Genomic DNA, 15570 nt, shown 5'->3' with positions numbered 1-15570 from the left:
CTCTCATGTGAGTGAGCATAATTGCTCGTCATGAGTATTGTGAGTAAAGTTGGTAATATACATTTTGGATTTTTTTTTTAACAATCTTACACAAAGATGAACTATGTTTTACCCAATGATAGAAGTGGAACTAAATTGAAACTAGTTCTGAAGTAGGTACAAAGGGTTAGTGCGATTAACGTCAAGATTATGCGATAGTTTTGAGGCTAAACATTAGAGCCATTGAGATCAGACAATCGTTCGTTTCTTTATGTGAGCGTATATGTGCATGTGCTCGTGCTGTGTGTACGACTCGCGTTACACTCTGAGAAAAATCTATACTAAATAGATTTAAAGTCATTCTAAACCGCTATTCGCCTGGTTGACCCCGTCTTCGTATATGTTCAGGCTATACTCGGTTAGTATAACTTTCATATATAAGGCAATAGTATAAAGCGATAATATCGAAAATAGTATTTGACGACTCAATTTTATTTTTGTTTTGAATTTTCCACTGTTTACCAAAATAACAGACAGCCGGAAAACATTTTTTTCAAACATTTTATTCTTCAATGGGGTATACGAAAATACATGACCAGCCCAACAACTATACTAGCAACAAGATAAACGGTACCTACTTTAAATATGTTAACAAAAAATATGCCGAGGCAATATGAGCAACCTAATAGCACAATAGTGAACCAACGCCACAAAACAAACGACTAATTTATATTTTGTTGGTCAGAGCGCCGCAGATTCATCTTCTGGCATCGAAATCCAATTATCCCAACAGCTCCACGTCATTTTTTGGATGGCGTAGGATGGTTCCTGTTTTTCCGTGGTTGACTATCAGCATAACCCCTTTATAGTTGACTCTTACGGATCCACCGAAAACGTTTTGGAATGAACAACGTTCCGGAAGTGTAATTTTTTCTAAAATCAAAGCACATTAGGCGATATATTTGAAGAAACCCATTTTTTGAACTTACCTTCAACTTGCGTCTTCAAAAACTTTCTTATACCGGTTTTTAGATAATAATTCCATTTTATTTTATTACCGCGAATATTATTGTTGATTCGGTGGCAGTTAATAATGCCGAAACAGATCCGGATTCAGCCAATTCTGCTGGAAACGATTAGGCACCGAAAATAAGAAAATGTTTGCAGCACATGGAGAAAAATATGACTTAAAAAATATTACAAGGCGATTAATGCATTAGTAAAATAATGTTGCCCAATTCGATGGTAGAGATTACTTTTTAAACTATGCCTAGAATAAACTTCGCAAATATTTAAATAGATTTGTTTTTATACTATTATAGGTTTTTTGTATTTCTGAGTGTATAGTTCCGACGTACGGAAATTAGAGAAAACTCGATTGGCTATTTGATGAAGTATTTCATAAAAGATTATTTAAAAAAAATGGATATAGTATCCTTCAGAAACTTCGCTAACAATATAACAAATCTAAATTTATATTATGGCAGAGAATGATAACAGTCATTAAAAACTGATTATATACAAAACGTTTAGTACCGTTCTAAGGGTAGGCCTTTGGCCTAGTTAATTTGACCGTAGTTAATTGATAAACATTGTGACATATGGTGATTCATAATGATTACATAGTATGCTAACATTTCCTATTACGGAGTGTTTGTATAGAGTATAGAGTAAAGAGAAGGCCAACAACATATGAATGGACTCTGCTAATGGAACCCTTGCCTTACGAATTCCACAATTATTACTTATTTATTACGGAAGGAATATTGTTCATATATTTTATTTCACATACCACATATCTTCAAAATTCCTATCTTGCTTTCTAGTATCCTATGCTCCATTGCTTGCATGCACCTCTTCATATTCTTTCTTCTACTATTTTCTTATTCTACTAAAGATAAAAATCTAAAACTAAAAAGGGACACGTGATTCAACAGCGTGAGATCCTCAAACAGCTTCTATAATTTTACCTAGAAGCAATCGTTCATATTGTCTCGAAATGTTGTCATCATGTCGTACAGGGCGGCCATAGACCGGTTCGATTTTTTATATCCAGCTTTTCGTCCTTGGTGTAGCAGAGCAGCACGCGCAGTTCTTCGGCGTCAAAATCTTCATCGAATATGGTCTGCTATCAGTTACATTCCTAGAGTTTTAAAGCTGTTTGTGAAAGAAACATCATTAGTAAATATTAGAGCTACATGTTTAGGATAACTTACTAATCTATTGTCCCGTTTCATAGAGGCATTAGGTGTCCTTTCGTACTGCGTCAAGGTGAGGAAGATTGTCCCGAAACAGGACAATGAAATCATACGGATATTGGTTTGCCCACTTTACTAGTAAAGGCGGCATGTGGTATGCGCTCGGGCAAGCAAGCAAGCCCTAATCAATCTGCTCTCCTACCACTTTGTCCTTGAAGTATGTAAACCGACTGCAGCCATTAGTACGTCCAGGTCATATTTATCCAGAACGTATCATGTATGTCATAGGGCCCTCCTTAGCCGTGCGGTAAGATGCGTGGCTACAAAGCAAGACCATGCTGAGGGTGGCTGGGTTCGATTCCCCCGGTGCCGGTCTAGACAATTTTCGGATTGGAAACTGTCTCGACTTCCTTGGGCATAAAAGTATCATCGTGTTAGCCTCATGATATACGAATGCAGAAATGGTAACTTGGCTTAGAAACCTCGCCGTTAATAACTGTGGAAGTGCTAATTGAACACTAAGCTGCGAGGCGGCAATGTCCCAGTGGGGGATGCAATGCCAATGAAGAAGATCATGTATGTCGCAAATGAGAACCCGACTCGAATTATTCGAACTCGACAGATTGATGGATTCCATGGTTCAGAGCTGTTCAGAGTAACGAAATTCTTTGACCCTCGATGGAATAGCTTTCCCATTTTTTGAGCTAAGAAGTGAGACATAATTTCCGAAATCGATCATAGTAAATAATCTTTAAGCTTTTTAATAAATTTTGGAAGGAATAGTATTCTGGAGATTAGAATATAGGCAAGAAAATAGGACAAGTTAAATAGACATAGACGAGAAAGAGACATAGTAGCCAGTGCAGTGTCCTATTCGCGACTACGAAGGTAAATTCTTCACGCACAGGCTGACAGTTTCTTATGGGATTTTACTGCACGCTAATCTGAAATAACTCAGTGGCCGGGTCGATTCTACCCGGATTTTTTCGATATTAGCGGTTGTCAAAATCTGGGTATGTCAACAAAATGGATCTGAGTCAGACGAACCCGAAGCAACATGGCGCCGACGTTGCATTCCAGAGAAAATGTGGAATTTTTCGTTGTATGCAGCAAAAATAAGGAAATAATGGTTAAATTTGTCAAGGCGGAGTATAGTCGGCACAGCCGGTAAATGATAAACGGTGGGGGAAACTGAATTTTTTAAACATTTTTATACAATAACAATATTCTGGAGCGAAAAGAGCTGGATACCGGATACCCAGATTTTTTCGCTTGTACTGTTACCCAGATTTGAGTTTAGGTACCCGAACCCAAATTAGAGTAACCACGGTTTTGCTGATTTTGGGTCACTTTGACATAATTCTGGGTAGCTCCAGATTAGTGTGTGTAGAGGAACAAGAAAGGGTGTTCGGCGGCCATATTTCACGCAGTCTGACAGACAGCAATGTGTTTTTGCCATAAGAGTGAATACCTTCGTATTCGCGAATATAATAAATGACATTGGGACGGAGAGGGTTTGAAAATGTCAAAATTTGCGTCACGTAATTTGTGAACGGACCCACTTTGACCGAAGCACACGAAAAGCACATGCAGATTAACACAATAGGCCTTTTCATGTGACACTGCCGAGACTGTACTTGTTTATTTACAACCGCTGAGCAGGCCCGCAAACCCGAATCTGTCACTTTCATAGAAGAACTAGCTGATTTTATCGTCAATAATTGATTATTATTATTACAATTATTGATTATAAATTATTTACAGTTCTTCTATATGAAAGTGATAGCTTCAGTTTTGTTCAGCGGTTGCTAGTGGTTGTAAGCAAGTGCAGTCTCAGAAGTGTCATATGAAAAGGCCTATTCGATTTTCATTGTCACTCGCATCAAGTAACTTGACTGTAACTGGTCCCTTTTCGTATAAATAAATATAATCGCGGTGTAAACTAAACTTGTTAAATTTCGCTTCTCCATTTGAAAGTAAGTTTTGATGTTAGCTCATTACTGCTAGATAATGGAAGTTTATAATCTCTGGGAAAAATAGCATAATAGGTGCATATTTTTGCCACAATAGCACTTCGCTTAGTAAAAATGATGAAAATAGCCAACACCGCCCAGCAAGCAAGACCCATTCTTTCCGGAATAGCTTACGGAGCTGGAACAAAACCAATACGTTGTGAAAGCACTAAAGTTGGCTGTCGAAAGAACATCATAGTTTATACCTGGCTTACTTCATCGATTAGACATACTGTAAGTATGTAAACAACACTGCTCGGGATTGATTTTTTTGACAATGGAATCTTCAATTTTCAATAGTTGGAACAGCAACAGAAACGATTTCGTGCAAGGCAATTAGACTTGCTGGAACCCAAGGATATATTTTCCATCATCTTTTAGAGATCGTCAAGTTATACACCCACACTCTTGACTGTTGCTTGCTAACGACACCAACTATGAGTCTCGGAAAGGGTCTTAGAGCGAAAAATCCACGCACCATCTTCGTTGTCACCACCGGAAAATCCGAAAATGCAGAAAATCCGAAAGTGCGAATGGACTACGAAAGAATAGTCGATGAGATGGCACACTGGAAAGCGACATTAGAGGGCGATCCTCCAGGACAGTCAGCCGGCCAAGTACATTTTTTTTTTAATTATATTCATTTCAATTTTATGTTAAATCTGAAGTATTGATCAAATCTGCTTGCAACATTCAATCAAAAGTTTATCCAAGATCTCTTTCTACAATTCGTCCAAAATTCATTTGCAAAGTCCAGCTTAATTTTCAATTTTACAATTTCCTATAAAGATTCGTCTGGGATTTCCATCAAGTAATCTTTCAGGAATATCTGAATATTTATCTAAGATTTTTTTTTCGAAACTGTTTTAAGAGTTTCTTCGAGAGTTCCTCCGAGAATTACATCCTCAATTATTTTGGAAAATTTGGATTCGTTGGAAAATTTCTTCTGAAATTCGTATCGATTTAAAAAAAAGTGATTTAGATTTCCTTGAAAATTTCTGTTGAGATTAGTTATTTGAATGTGTATTTAGAATTTTATTGTAAATGGCTTAAAAAAAATAATAAAGAACTTCTTTGGAAATTCTCCTTCTGAAATTCATGCGTCATTTCAATTAAATGACCAATTACAGCAAAATGAAAAGGAAAAATTAAGCTAAATACATCCAGTAATCACATCGGAAATTTCTCCAAAAATTCCTCGATTGTTTTATGTACCGTGAATATCCCCAGCAATATTTTTAATAACTCCAGGAGGAATTCTTGCTATTCACCTGGAATTCCCCCAGGCATTCCTTCAACAATTCCATCGGGAACTTCGTTTTTTCACCGGCAATTTATCCAGGAATTCCATCAGTAATTCCGTCCGTAATATTTCTAGCTTTTCTAACGGGAATTTCTCCAAAGATTACTCCAGAAGGAACTCCTGTGAATTCTCCAGGACAAATTCCTTAAAATCCTCTAGGAGTTCTTCCTGGAATTCCTCCAGGAGCTTCTCCTAGGATTCTTTCAGGAGTTTCTTGAGTGACTGGAATTCCAGGAGGAACTACTGGATAAATTCTTACCGGAACTTCTGGAAGAACTCCTGGAACAACTGCGTCAAATAAGACGCATGGTGAAATTAGTGCGTCAAGTTAGGCACCTCAAGTCCCACATAAAAACAAATTATAAAACTAAGAAGTACACTTATATTTTGAAGTTTCATTATTTGTACACACTCTATAAAAGAAGGAAGCTAGTTATGAAGAATATTTTGTGAATCAATTTGACGATTATTTTTAAAATGAAGATTCTTTTCAAAAAACTGTCGAATAATGTGGTAATGGTAAATGTATAAATTGTTCTATATTGTTGTGTCTAATTTATGCACGGAATTCCCATCGTTAAGTTGATTTCCACTATACTGCATCTTTAATTTCTAAATACGCACATTGCTAGAAGACAAATATAATATATTATGTGGTAACCGTGTCTCATTTGCCTCAAAAATGATCTTGTGTATCCAGTAGGGATATAGCAAGTAGGTAAACGATTTATTTCATCCAAAATATTTATTACAGTACAAATTTAAAAGGAAATTGGTACAATTATTATGCGTTGAAGTCTTTTGTGAGTAAAAATTACTCATGAGTGAGTAAATATTTTCTTCATACTCACTCGCGAGTATGAGTATTACAGTTCAAACTCACGTGTGAGTATACTCGCAGTGAGTTTGAAAAAGAATACTCAAACTCGCGAGTGAGTGAGCAGGTCTCAAGCGGTGCTCACTCATTTCTCAACACTGTCTACGGGAGCAGCTGAAAGAAATCAAAGTAGTCGCCATACCAAAAGCCGGTAAAAATCAGATGACCGTAGAGGGAAAGAGACCAATTTCTCTTGTTCCCACACTCACAAAAACAATCAACACTGCAGTTCTCGAAAAAATTAATGAGGTACTGGACAAAAACAAACTACTTCCGGCGACGTCTTTCGGGTTCCAACGTAATCTATCAACATCAACATGCATCAACTATCTAGTGAACGCGATTAAAGAGAACAAACGACACAACTACAAAACAGCCGCAATCTTCCTAGACCTATCAAATGCCTTTAATGCAGTACGAGCTGAGAAATTAGTAGAGACGATGTCACTAGCTAGACTCCCTAATGAAATTATAACGTGGGTAATGTGTTTCCTCCAAAATAGAAAAGTTACGATGAGTGTAGGAAATGAACAAATAAGTAGAATGATAAGTAATGGACTACCTCAAGGTGACGTTTTATCACCTACCCTTTTTAATATTTATACTAAACAGCTACACGAAGTGATAGAAGATGATGTAATTTTGGTGCAGTTCGCGGATGACTTTTCAATTTTAATCAAAGCAAAAACAATCGAAGAGATAAACAGAAAAGCACAGTCATACATAGATAAATTTTCAGAATGTACAACAAGTCTTAACTTACAAATAAACCCAGAAAAAACCAAAGCTGTAATTTTTCAACTAGGAAAAGCCACTTTAGATTTAAAAATCAATAACATCAAAATAGAAACCGTAAAAAGTCACAAATATTTAGGGATTATTGTAGATCAGTCTTTGAGTTTCGGACAACAAACGCGTATCACTTGTCAAAAGATAACTGAAAGATTGAACATGTTAAAAGTTATCAGTAGTATCAAAAATGGAGGCCACCCACAAACAATGTTATTACTGTACAAAGCTTTGATACGCAATGTTGTAGAATATTGTTCATCAGTTACCAACAATTCATCAAAAACTAATCAAGATAAGATACAAGTAGTTCTCAACCAAGCTTTGCGAAAAGTCACCGGGTGTAGCAAAACTACACCTAGAAATACATTAGTAGCTATATCAGCACAACAGCCATGGAAAATAAGAGGAGAATTTATAGCCTGCAAGGAGATAGCGAAAAGTTGTGCGTTCAAAAATGTGTTGAGTGCACAATTATCACGAATAGACTACGAGGAGTGTGACGAAGAAAAGCTCACATACATGGAAAAAGTCTTCAAGGAACATCTAGAAGTTTTCAACAGCATAACCCCAATATACAGAGTGTTCTCCAAATATGATTTGGTAGAGATACACACTGACTTGGGATTTGGACCAACCGCTAAAAAAGATACGAACGACAAAGTTCTACGACAGATGACTCTTGGACTGCCCAAGTAACACCAAGCATTACAATATTGCACATATATCAATCACAAATCGGCATTCCAAATGCTAATTGCATTAGATCTGTTTTAACAATGTGTTGTTGCATTTATTTATCAACTGTCAGACAACGATACCCTAAATCAGCAGTACGAATGCAGCGATGCATTACTGGTGCTTTATTTCAACATGCCAAAGTAATGAACCATTAATTCGATCTTATAATTGCCCTTTTCCACTTTAAGTCAACTTTTAGGGCTGTGTTTTTTACAAGTATATATAGCTTCATGGTTACTTGGGTGATACACAGCAAATACAAAGACAAAATCGCCATCTATACAGATGCATCCAAACACGGATCCATGTGCGGTATAGGTATATATATGGAGCATTCAAACGTGAGAATATCCAGACGATTAAGGAACCCCACATCGATAATGACAGCGGAACTGATAGCAATCGACCAAGCCACGCAGATGATACTACAAGCTGATCTGCATAATACGGTGATCTACACGGACTCAAGATCTTCATGTGTAACACTACAAAATGGATTGAATTCACTGTACCGAGACAAAATTAGCGAAAACATTTTGGAACGATGCACCCGCAACAGGATATCTATCCAATGGGTACCAAGCCACGTTGGGATAAAGGGCAACGAGATAGCAGATTTCTTAGCAAACGAAGGTATTAGAGCTGAAGAGCTGCATAATCCAATATTGTTGAAAGACGCCATTCTGTGGTTTAAAAATGATGCTGAAAAGAAAACAAATACATGGTACGTGGATTATTCTCAAGAGAAAGGTAAAAAGTTTTTCGAAGTGCAACAAGTTTTCCTACCGAGGCCGTGGTTCTACAACGTTGAGCTAAATAACAACCAAACCAGGACTATGAATAGAATTATGGCAGGACACGATTACAGCCGGTTTTGGCTACACAAAATGCGATTGAACGACGACGGCGACTGCGATATATGCCAGGAACCAGAGACAGCAGAACACTTGATATTACTATGTCCGAAATACAACAACATCAGAGCTCAATTTTCGTTTGATGGATACTTTCTGAATATAACTGACTTGCTAAAAACTAGGGATGTAACACTGTACAAAGAAATTACGAACTACCTGAAAACATGCAAATTGCAAATCTGACAAATAAATAAATAATAACAAACTGAATGTCAACGGCATGAAGCACGACTGCGATGCTTTACCGCCGGACGAACCGTCAAATAGACGTTAAACGAAACCGCTGGACATATGGTCGGTGCTACCAGTCCACACAGTGACTGATGAACGCAGTCACAAACAGAAGGAGAAGAAGAAGAAGAATCCGCAACATTCATTTCATACCACCCACACGGCATACCACCCACTTGTCAGAATCGAAACCACAAAAAACGTCTCTAGAAGTTACGTATTGCCAACTGAAAAAAATCATTGTCTTAAATTTCTTTATATTTTTGCATTAGTATGAATATCACCGAGCAGCAAATGTTGTAAAAAGTAACATCATATACGACCAAATTTAGTTATATATGAGTTACCTCAACCAAATCGGATGAACTGTGTTGCTAGGGCATCCAAACTATGAAAACTATGTTTATTCATTGCTATATTTTTAGGCTAATTGGAATTTTAGTGAGTTTCTGTTATTCAGCAATAATAACTAGCATTGAGAAAAATGACCAAAATATTAACGAAGGAAACTCCAACAAGAGTAAGCACTATCAGTTTGATTATGTTTTCCTATCTATAATTTACTGCGTTCATGTCCCATCCACAATCACCGACGCAAGCCCCTGCTCTATAAGCTCATTAAATACATTCTCCAGAATAATTTGTTCCCTGTTGCAGCGAAGGGTCCTGAGATCTACCATTCCCCGTACTGAAACCTGATGTCAGCGATGCCCATCGCTTGCAGAATTGTATTTCACTGTTGTTATTTCCCGCTGGGAGGGAGGTCCTCGGCTGTAGATCTCGCATCGCGTCAGTCCGTCAGTAAGCACGCGCATCGCCCATTGGCGCGACCACAACTCTTCTCGGGTCACGCGCCTCACTTATGCAACGAACCGAACTGCAGCAAGCAACCAACGATCGACCGACGACGACCGTTCGCCGAAGAAAATTCGGTGAAAGAGGCGAACTCTCAATTAATCGCGATGGATGCTGCCCACCGCCGCAGTTCCAATCGCGAAATTACATGCCGCAAGCATTTATTTTTCTCGGATGAACTTACCGAAACTCGGTGGCGCATCGGTTGTTGGTGAAGGATCGGTACCCGAGTAATTATTAAAAATTACCGAATTCTCCAGCGCAATCGAAACAATTCCCAAACCGCGCCGCCTGGAGGAGGCTTGGTCCTTGGGCACGCAGTGATCGAATGTAAAGAAACGAGCCGCGAAGCGGAGAACCTGATCGGAACATTTTCGAAGGGCGATCGGTCGATGCTAAGCGTTTTTTCGCCGCTTCTCGCACGGTCCGAGTTCAACAAGAACGATGATCGAGTGACCCAACTTTGCTACGCAAGAATTACCACCACACCGAGAGAAAAGACAGGACAACAACTCGCGCATGATCATTACCGTGAGGGAACCGGACTTCTCCGCCGACTTGCTGGTAGTAGTAATTATGCGGAATTTTTGGACCTCGAACTGGGTTCTGTTCGATGCGATGGCTTGGGTGGCGGTGGTGGCAGTGTCTGTTATCAATTGTCAATAAGAACCGACAAGCCGCGGATGATTGGCGACCATCGATGACGGAGGGCTTGTTATTATGTATCCTCGAGGATCCATGGCGGGACTCAGCGAGGTTGCATGCAATTATCCGCGAAGAGTCCCTGCTTCACATTACGGGGTATTGGTGACCGAGTTGGTTTACCCAGGACTAGGTAATTTGCGATAACGGTTCAGGGTGATGAAATTAGCCAGGAATGTAATGATACATTGTAGTATGGCATGTCACCGGTTAATCGACTGCGGTAGAGCAACCTGGACCCAGAGTTGAGGTTGACAAATGGATGGTGCAGATGGCACAGAACCGTGCAGGGAGGTTGATTTTGTGACCTTTGGGGCACACTGCAGATCCTTTTTGTTGGAAATTTATTCTCAGCTTGACGGATGCCAGGTGAGGCTACTAGAGCTACCAGGGAGTAGTTCTGCGTTAAGCCGGAAATTGGAACATATTATTTTGAAAGCAGAAGGAAAAATTTGTTTCCACAGCACTTTAATAAATATTATTCGAACAACTATTGGTGCTACATACATAATTTGAGCCATACAGAATATTTTCATCACTGTCTGAAAGATACTACGTCCAACTGTTGAAATAAAATGCTAATGAAAAAAAGGTTTATGTTTCTAACTGGTATATGAGCTTTACAAAAATAAGAAAGTTTTAGTGATTGCATTCGGAACAGAGGAACCCAAAGCTTCGTAGGTTCGTTCTAAACTTTGGCTTTAGCTATTCGAAACGTAAATGTGTAACAACCGCGTAGAGGTTGTGACCCTTTTTCACGAATGTCACCTTCTGAAGACTTTTGGGGCTTTTCAAAACGTGTGTTTTGCTATAAGAATATCGTCTGTATCTTTCTATTGTCGAGTTTTATCAATTACCTGAAAAAAAACATGTTTTTCGGATCTTGGGGAGGCTTCGCCTTGAAAGGAGGCTCTGGGCTCTCTTGAAAGGAGGCTTGGCCTTGAAAGGAGGCTCTGGCCCTTTGAAAGGAGGCTTCGGCCTCTTGAAAGGAGGCTTCCGGCCTCTGAAAGGAGGCTTCGGCCTCTTGAAAGGAGGGCTCTGCCTCTTGAAAGGAGGCTTCCTGGCCTCTTGAAAGGAGGCCTGGGCTCTTTGAAAGGAGGCTTCCTGAGCCTCTTGAAAGGAGCTTGGGCCTCTTGAAAGGAGGCTTTTGACCTCTTGAAAGGAGGTCCAGGCCTCTTGAAAGGAGGCCTGGCCTCTGAAAGGAAGCCGGCCTCTTGAAAGGAGGTCCTGGCCCTTGAAAGGAGGCTTGGACCTCTTGAAAGGAGGCTCTGGCCTCTGAAGGAGGCCGGCTCTTGAAAGGGAGGCTTCCGGCCTCTGAAAGGAGGCTTCTGGCCTCTTGAAAGGAGGCTTTGGCCTCTTGAAAGAGGCTTTCGGCCCTCTTGAAAGAGGCTGCCTTCGAAAGGAGGCTTTGGCCTTGAAAGGAGGCCTGGGGCCCTTGAAGGAGGCCTGGGCCCTGAAAGGAGGCCTGGGCTCTGGAAAGAGCCTGGGGCCTCTTGAAAGGAGGCCTGGGCCTCTTGAAAGGAGGCTTCCGGGGCCTCTGAAAGGAGGCTTCGAGACTTTTGACAGGAGGCTTCTGAGCCTTTCTGAAAGGAGGCTCTGACCTCTGAAAGGAGGCTCTTTCTTGAAAGGAGGCTCTGGCCTCTGAGGAGGCCCTGACCTCTTTGAAAGGAGGCCTGGGGCTCTTTAAAGGAGGCCTCTGAGCTCCCTTGAAAGGAGGCTTCTGGCCTCTTGAAAGGAGGCTTCCGGCCTCTTGTAGAGGCCTGGCCTCTTGAAAGAAGGCTCGGGCTCTTGAAAGGAGGCTCTGCCTCTTGAAAGGAGGCCTGGCCTCTTGAAAGGAGGCTTCTGGGCCTCTTGAAAGGAGGCCTGGCCCTTTGAAGGAGGCTCTGCCCTTGAAAGGGAGGCTTCCAGGCTCTTGAAAGGAGGCTTCCAGGCTCTGAAAGGAGGCCTGGCCTCTGAAAGGAGGCTTCCGAGTCTCTCGAAAGGAGGCTTCCGGGCCTTGAAAGGGGCTTCTGAGTTCTTGGAAGGAGGCTTCCGGGCTCTTGCAAGGAGGCGCCTGAGCCTGAAAGGAGGCCGAGCCTCTTGAAAGGAGGCTTCGAGCCTCTGAAAGGAGGCCTGAGCCCTGAAAGGATGCTTTGGGCCTCTTGAAAGGAGGGCTTTGGATCCTTGAAAGGAGCCTCTGAAAGGGAGGCTTGGCCTCTTGAAGGAGGCTCTGGCCTTTGAAAGAAGGATTCCGGCCTCTTGAAAGGAGGCTTCCAGGCCTCTGAAAGGAGGCTCTGGCCTCTTGAAAGGAGGCCTTCGCCTCTTGAAAGGAGGCTCGGCCTGAAAAAGGCTTCCTGGCCTCTTGAAAGGAGGCTTCGGGCTTTGAAAGAGGTCGGGCCCTTGAAAGGAGGCTCTGGCCCTCTTGGAAGGAGGCTTCCGGGCCTCTTGAAAGGAGGCCTGGGCCTCTTGAAAGGAGGCTTTCGGGCCTCTGAGAGGCTGGCCTCTTGAGGAGGCTTCTGGCCTCTTGAAAGGAGGCTTCAGCTTCTGAAAGGAGGTTCCGCTCTTGAAAGGGAGGCTTCTGCCTCTTGAAAGGAGACCGACCTCTTGAAAGTGGCTTGGCCTCTGAAAGGAGGCTCGGGCACTTTGAAAGGAAGCCCAGCGCTTGAAAGGAGGCTTTGGACTCTTGAAAGGAGGCCTGGCCTCTTGAAAGGAGGCTTGGCCTCTTGAAAGGGGGCTTGAGCCTTTGACAGGAGGATTCCGAGCCTTTTGAAAGGAGGCTTGAACCTCTTGAAAGGAGGCTGGGCCCTTGAAAGAAGGCTGGACCCTCTTGAAAGGAGACTCTGGCCTCTTGAAAGGAGGCTTCCGGGGCCTCTTGAAAGGAGGCCTGAGATCTTTTGACAGGAGGCTTGAGCCTTTGGAGGAGGTTTTCACTTCTGAAAGGAGGTTGCCTTGAAAGAGGCGCCTCTTGAAAGGAGGCTCTGGCCTCTTGAAAGGAGGCTTCGGGCCTCTTGAAAGGAGGCCTGGACCTCTTGAAAGGAGGCTTCGCCTCTTGAAAGGGAGCCTGGCCCTTGAGGCTTCCGGAACTCTAAGAGGCCCCTTGAAAGGAGGACTCTGCCTCTTGAAGGAGGCTCTGGCCTCTTGAAAGAGCCTGGGCCTCTTAAAGGAGGCTCAGGCCTCTTGAAAGGGAGGCCTGGCCCTTGCGGCTACTGAGCTTGCAAGGAGGCGCCTGAGCCTTTTTGAAAGGAGGCTTGAGCCTCTTGAAAGGAGGCTTGAGCCCTTGAAAGGATGTTGGCCCTCTTGAAAGGAGGCTTGGACCTCTGAAAGGAGCCTCTTGAAAGGAGGCTGAGCCTCTGAAAGGGATGCTTTCGGGCCCTTGAAAGGAGGCTTTGGACCTCTTGAAGAAGGGCCTGGGCCCTTGAAAGGAGGCTTGGGCCCCTTGGAAAGGAAGCTTCCGGGCCTCTTGAAAAGGAGGCCTGGGCCTCTGAAAGGGAGGCTTCCTGGCCCTTGAAAGGAGGCTCTGAACCTCTTGAAGAGGCTCTGGCTCTTGAAAGGAGGCTTCGGCCTCTGAAAGGAGGCTTCTGGGCCTCTTGAAAGGAGGGCCTCACCTCTTGAAAGGAGGCTCTGGCCTCTTGAAAGGAGGCCTGGCCTCTTGAAAGGAGGCCTGGCCCTGAAAGGAGGCCTGGCCTCTGAAAGGAGGCTTCCGGCCTCTTGAAAGGAGGCTCTAGGCCTCCTTGAAAGGAGGCTTCTGGCCTCTGAAAGGAGGCCTGGCCTCTTGAAAGGAGGCTTCCGGGCCTCTGAAGGAGGCCTGGCCTCTTAAGGAGCACTTCACTTGAAAGGAGGCTCCTGGGCCTCTTGAAAGGAGGAGGCTTCCGGACCTCTTGAAGGAGGCTCTGAGCCTCTTGAAAGAGGAGGCTTCGGGCCTCTTGAAAGGAAGGCTTTCGGACCTCTTGAAAGGAGGCACTTCCGGGCTCTTGAAAGGAGGCTTCGGACCCTTGAAGAGGCTCCTTGAAGGAAGGAGGCGCCTGAGCCTTTTGAAAGGAGGCCTGAGCCTCTGAAAGGAGGCGCTTCTGAGTTTTTGAAAGGAGGCTTGAGCTCTTGAAAGGAGGCTCGTTCCTCTTGAAAGGAGGCTTTGAGCCTCTTGAAAGGAGGCTTCTGAGCTCTGAAAGGAGGCTCTGAGCTCTTGAAAGGAGGCTTTAGCTCTTGAAAGGAGCTGGGCCCTTTTGAAAGGAGGCTTTTGACCTCTTGAGGACCTCTTGAAAGGAGGCTTCTTGGCCCTTGAAAGGATGCTTGAGCCTCTTGAAAGGAGGCTTTGGGGCCTCTTGAAAGAGGTTTGGCCTCTTGAAAGGAGGCTTCCGGCTTGAAAGGGAGGCTCTGGGCCTCTTTGAAAGGAGGCCTGGCCCTTGAAAGGACGCTTCCTGGCCTCTTTGAAAGGAGGCTCTGGGCCCTTGAAAGCAGGCTATCGAGCCTCTTGAAAGGAGGCTCTGAGCCTTCGAAAGGAGGCTTCCGGGCTTGAGGAGGCCCGGCCTCTTGAAAGGAGGCTCTGGGCCCTTGAAAGGAGGCTTCCGGCCTCTGAAAGGAGGCTTCGGCCTCTGAAAAGGCCTGGGCCCTCTGAAAGGAGGCTTCCTGGCCCTCTTGAAAGGAGGCTTCCGGCCTCTGAAAGGAGGCTCTGGGCTCTTTGAAAGGAGGCCTGGCCCTCTTGAAAGGAGGCTTCCGGCCTCTTGAAAGGAGGCCCTGGCCTGAAAGGAGGCTTCGGGGCCTCTTGAAAGGAGGCCTGGGCCTCTTGAAAGGAGGCTCTTGGGCCTCTTGAAAGGAGGCTCTGGCCTCTTGAGCGGGGAGGCCTGGGCCTGAAAGGAGGCCTGGCTTCTGAAAGGAGGCTTGGGCCTCTGAAAGGAGGCTTGGCCGGCCTCTGAAAGGAGGCCTGGCCTCTTGAAAGGAGGCCTGCCCTTGAAAGGAGGCCTGGGCCTCTTGAAAGGAGGCTTCCGGCTCT

At 43.4% G+C, this 15570-nt stretch overlaps 1 protein-coding gene, 1 long non-coding RNA gene and 1 pseudogene across 3 annotated transcripts; 2 read left to right on the top strand and 1 right to left on the bottom strand.

Moving 5' to 3' along the window:
• Positions 1 to 567: 567 nt before the first annotated feature.
• On the bottom strand, positions 568 to 3838 carry LOC134204428 (uncharacterized). Of its 2 annotated transcripts, none has more exons than XR_009977866.1 (4): positions 2196 to 3838; positions 1950 to 2136; positions 969 to 1105; positions 568 to 912 (listed from the first exon to the last, which is right to left on the bottom strand). It is a non-coding gene; the product is annotated as an uncharacterized LOC134204428 (long non-coding RNA). The 2 variants fall into 2 exon arrangements; XR_009977867.1 differs by having other exon boundaries at positions 969 to 1102; positions 2196 to 2333.
• Positions 3839 to 8279: 4441 nt separating this feature from the next.
• On the top strand, positions 8280 to 8999 carry LOC134204427 (uncharacterized). The gene has a single exon (XM_062679247.1). It carries the CDS (start codon positions 8280 to 8282, stop codon positions 8997 to 8999), a length of 720 nt encoding a protein of 239 aa, XP_062535231.1.
• A 1641-nt stretch (positions 9000 to 10640) lies between these two features.
• Positions 10641 to 15570, top strand: part of LOC134204426 (tRNA:m(4)X modification enzyme TRM13 homolog) — a 6252-nt pseudogene continuing 1322 nt past the window's right edge.

This window comes from Armigeres subalbatus, unplaced genomic scaffold, assembly GCF_024139115.2.
Source record: "Armigeres subalbatus isolate Guangzhou_Male unplaced genomic scaffold, GZ_Asu_2 Contig569, whole genome shotgun sequence".
Taxonomy (NCBI): Eukaryota; Metazoa; Arthropoda; class Insecta; order Diptera; family Culicidae; genus Armigeres; species Armigeres subalbatus.
This window is presented reverse-complemented; position numbering and strand designations above follow the sequence as displayed.